The sequence below is a fragment of the Rhamphochromis sp. 'chilingali' genome (assembly GCF_963969265.1).
Source record: "Rhamphochromis sp. 'chilingali' genome assembly, chromosome: 11".
Taxonomy (NCBI): domain Eukaryota; kingdom Metazoa; phylum Chordata; class Actinopteri; order Cichliformes; family Cichlidae; genus Rhamphochromis; species Rhamphochromis sp. 'chilingali'.
Genome location: NC_137938.1, coordinates 26,205,205 through 26,208,674, shown reverse-complemented (window position 1 = coordinate 26,208,674; position 3,470 = coordinate 26,205,205). Strand labels below are relative to the sequence as shown.

The 3,470-nt window shown below is 39.9% G+C and overlaps 1 protein-coding gene across 1 annotated transcript; it reads right to left on the bottom strand.

The window, feature by feature from the left end:
* Positions 1–1,770: 1,770 nt before the first annotated feature.
* On the bottom strand, positions 1,771–3,215 carry LOC308405960 (C-X-C chemokine receptor type 3-like; the record flags this gene model as incomplete). Its single annotated transcript, XM_080896778.1, has 2 exons — positions 1,771–2,520; positions 2,865–3,215. 2 exons carry the CDS (start codon positions 3,213–3,215, stop codon positions 1,771–1,773), a joined length of 1,101 nt encoding a protein of 366 aa, XP_080752904.1.
* Between the last annotated feature and the right edge of the window lie 255 nt (positions 3,216–3,470).

The following is a 3,470-nucleotide window of genomic DNA, read 5'->3' as shown; positions in this document are numbered from 1 at the left end:
TTAACCATGATCAGTTTTTTCTCCTTAGCTCTCAGCGTAGTAAATAAGCACATATGCACAGTTCTATTTTATTAATCTCCCAGAGATTTTTAGGGTTTTTTATGAATATGAAAATTGAAAAACACAGGCTGCAGGGCTGAAAGCTGTAAAAGCTTTTCTATTTAATTTGTGGCATAATAACAAATGCATGTATTCTGGAAATGCTGTGTATTGCTGGTGATAATGAAGACCACCATTAGGGCTGTAGTAATAAAGCTTATGTGTAAATTCAATACAGAAGATCTGTAATCACACACTTGCCTGCTTTCCTGGGTGTGTCTACTGCTTTTCCACACTGCTAATCTCACAAGTGACATCATTATTCTAGTCCAATCATCTTCGCACTCGCCTTCTTTGAGCCAATCAGCCTCTGCTTCGGTTTAAATCTGTCCACTCCATCATTCTCCCTTTCAGACTCTCTTTTATGCAACTCACCTCCTCCCCAGCTACACCTCAGACACCTTAGCCAGAGCTCTACTCAACCCTCAGTTTTCATCTTCACCACCTCCACCAGTGTCTAGACTCTGAGGGGATCCTGTTAAAAACTCAATCACTGGGATTCGGTTCTGCCATGATGAGTCATTGGACTCTAATCACCAAATACATTATTTTCTCCATCTCAATAAATCATGCTTAATCCTTACAAGTGATCTCTCCTTATTGAAAAAGCATTGATGCTGATCTAAAAAGTGTTTATGGTGCATGTTAGTGATTTTTTAATTGTTAAATTCTGATGAGCTGTATTAACAAATTTAGCAGTTTGAAAAAAGTGAAAAACGTTTGTTGACACATCTGTAACATCATAAAAACAATGCAGTTTTAAATATAAAACACACATCTTGTACAAACTTCAGCAAAAACAAAAAAAAATCTGATAAAAATGTAAAATTAACATTTAAATGAGTAAATATGGTTTTAAATGCTAAGTTTACTTTTAGTTAAAAGGCTGTTCCAAAGTATTTGTGTGTGTTTGGGTGCAAAAAAACAATGTAAATAAATAATGTTGCTGAATAAAAAGTAATTGACATCTTCACCGTTTCAAGCAGAGTCAAAACAGAGCACAGGGATGGGCAACTCCAGGCTTCGAGGGGCTGGTGTCCTGCAGGTTTAAGATGTGTCCTTGATCCAACACAGCTGATTTAAATGGCTAAATTCTCCACAGGCCTGGTAATGAACTAATCATTAATTTCAGGTGTGTTGACCCTGGATGATATCTAAAACCTGCAGGACACCGGCCCTCGACGCCTGGAGTTGCCCACCAATGACATAAAAAGAAACATGAAACTATGTTTATGGCAATAAAGTTACAAAAAGTGTTTATGTGTTGTTTAATGTAAGAAGTCAGTAATACTATCACAGATAACAGTTTGCAGTATATCAACTTTCAATGATTACAGCGTTAGCTTAATGATAAATGTGTTAAAATCAGTTCACTAACAGCACAGATATTTCACTATTGATTAAAAAAAAACTATATATTTTTATTTAAAATAATAAGAAAGAGCTACATTTTGTGCTTTTGGATTAGTATGAGTCACCATGATGGATCTCCAAAACCTTAGCATTATAGTGAAATGTGAAAGTAGTTTTTGTAGATAAATATCTACTTGTCAGTTACACAGAATAAAGTCCTCCATGCGTTGACATGAGATTGAATTCATATCCTCTCAGGAGTGAAACAACATGCTGCTCACATCTGAGTCAGAAGAGAGCATATTTCTCTTTTCATCTTCAATAAGCTAACGGATTCTCTACAACCGTCACCTGTTTCAGCTCTTGCTGTTGATCCTGACCGTGGTCAGGCTGCTGTCTCTGGCCTACACCAAGATCCCAGAGTGAGCCTTTTGGTTCAGTTTTACTACATCTCAGCATGGCCAGTAAGTGTTGCCTGAAGTTTCCACACAGGCCGAGATACAGCAGAGGCCTCAGGCTGGCGTGAAGGCAGCCTAACGCAGAGGTGACCGTGAGAAGGGTTTTTAGTGAACTTTCAGAACTTTCATGTGAATTGTTAGGATGTTTCTGAAGTCTGTTCTGGAGAGTGTCCAAAACAAGTATGAAGTTGTACGGCATCCAACACAGACAGAATACGACCACCAGAGACAGGATGACGGTGACATTTCTCTGGATTCGGGCCCCATTAGAGCTGCACTGCCGCCATAGCATATGTGAGAAGATCATCAGCATGAATGCAGGTACCACCAAGCCAAATATGTGGTGGAGCAGGCGTGACCACAACTGCCAGTCAGTTCCAGATTGAGGGTAGATATTAACACAAGTATTATCTTCTGTGTAATTATTTTTACCCACCAGGAAAATCCAGTCAGGTGCAGTGAGGAGGACAGAGATAAGCCAGACTAACAGGCAGCTGATGTGAACTAACCAGTGCCTCCCGTGGGAATATAACTGGATTCCACGGATGGATGACAGATAGTTTTGAAGACTGATGCAAACCAGCAGAAGGACCCCACAGTAGTAGTTGAGCTAGAAGAAGACAGGGAGAACTTTTAGTGTAAGACACAAACCTCTAACATCTATAAAAATTACACTCGACTTCTTCACTTTCACTTCTGTCCTACTCTAAACCTCTGTATCTAATCTTGTTCTCATCTTAAACATGTTTTAAGTACTCAGAGGATGTCACGTGTCATCCTGTTGAGTATAATGATTCTGTTCTGCATGTTCTGCCAAGAATCTGCAAAAGAGCTGGAAATGACAGAGTGCAGCCAAATATAATCCAAGCCAAAACAACTTTCTCACAGCTTCACAGAAAATGTATTACTTTCACTTTCAGTCTCTATCTGTTCCACACAACATCTGGTCCTTACCTTGAAAACGACCCCAAAGACCCAGCTGAAAATCCCCCAAAACCAGTCACAAAGCTCAGTTGTCTGTGCAGCCCAGAAGGGCAGCATTAACAGGAGGAGGATGTCCGCGATACTCAGGTGGAGAATAAAGGTGTCCGATATGCTCCACAGTCTCCTCTTTTGAACCAGAACTGTCAGGAGAATAATATTTCCCAGGATTCCAACAAAAAACACTATGGAGTACAGAGCAGGGACCCACACTGCCTCACTGCCTCTTTTCACAAAAGACTCATCCCCTGGATAGTCATAGGTGATGTTAGGGTCATAGTCAATTCCACTGTACACATCCAGATCATCTGTACTCATATTCATGTTCTGTTGAACCAAAACAAAAAGTTAAAACACATGTGTTGAAACACAGAGAGAAGACAAAAGTGCTGCAGTGCCTCAGAAGCTCTATGTCAGAATAGATTCCTCTCTCTTTCTTTCTCTCTGGGTAAAAGTGAAGTCAGTTCCCTGACATTTCCCTTTGGGAAGCCCAGATGAGCCTTTATAACACATACACAAACACATCACAACTCATATGGTGTGATGTAGCAATCGTGGAGTGGACATAAAAGGAAAGTA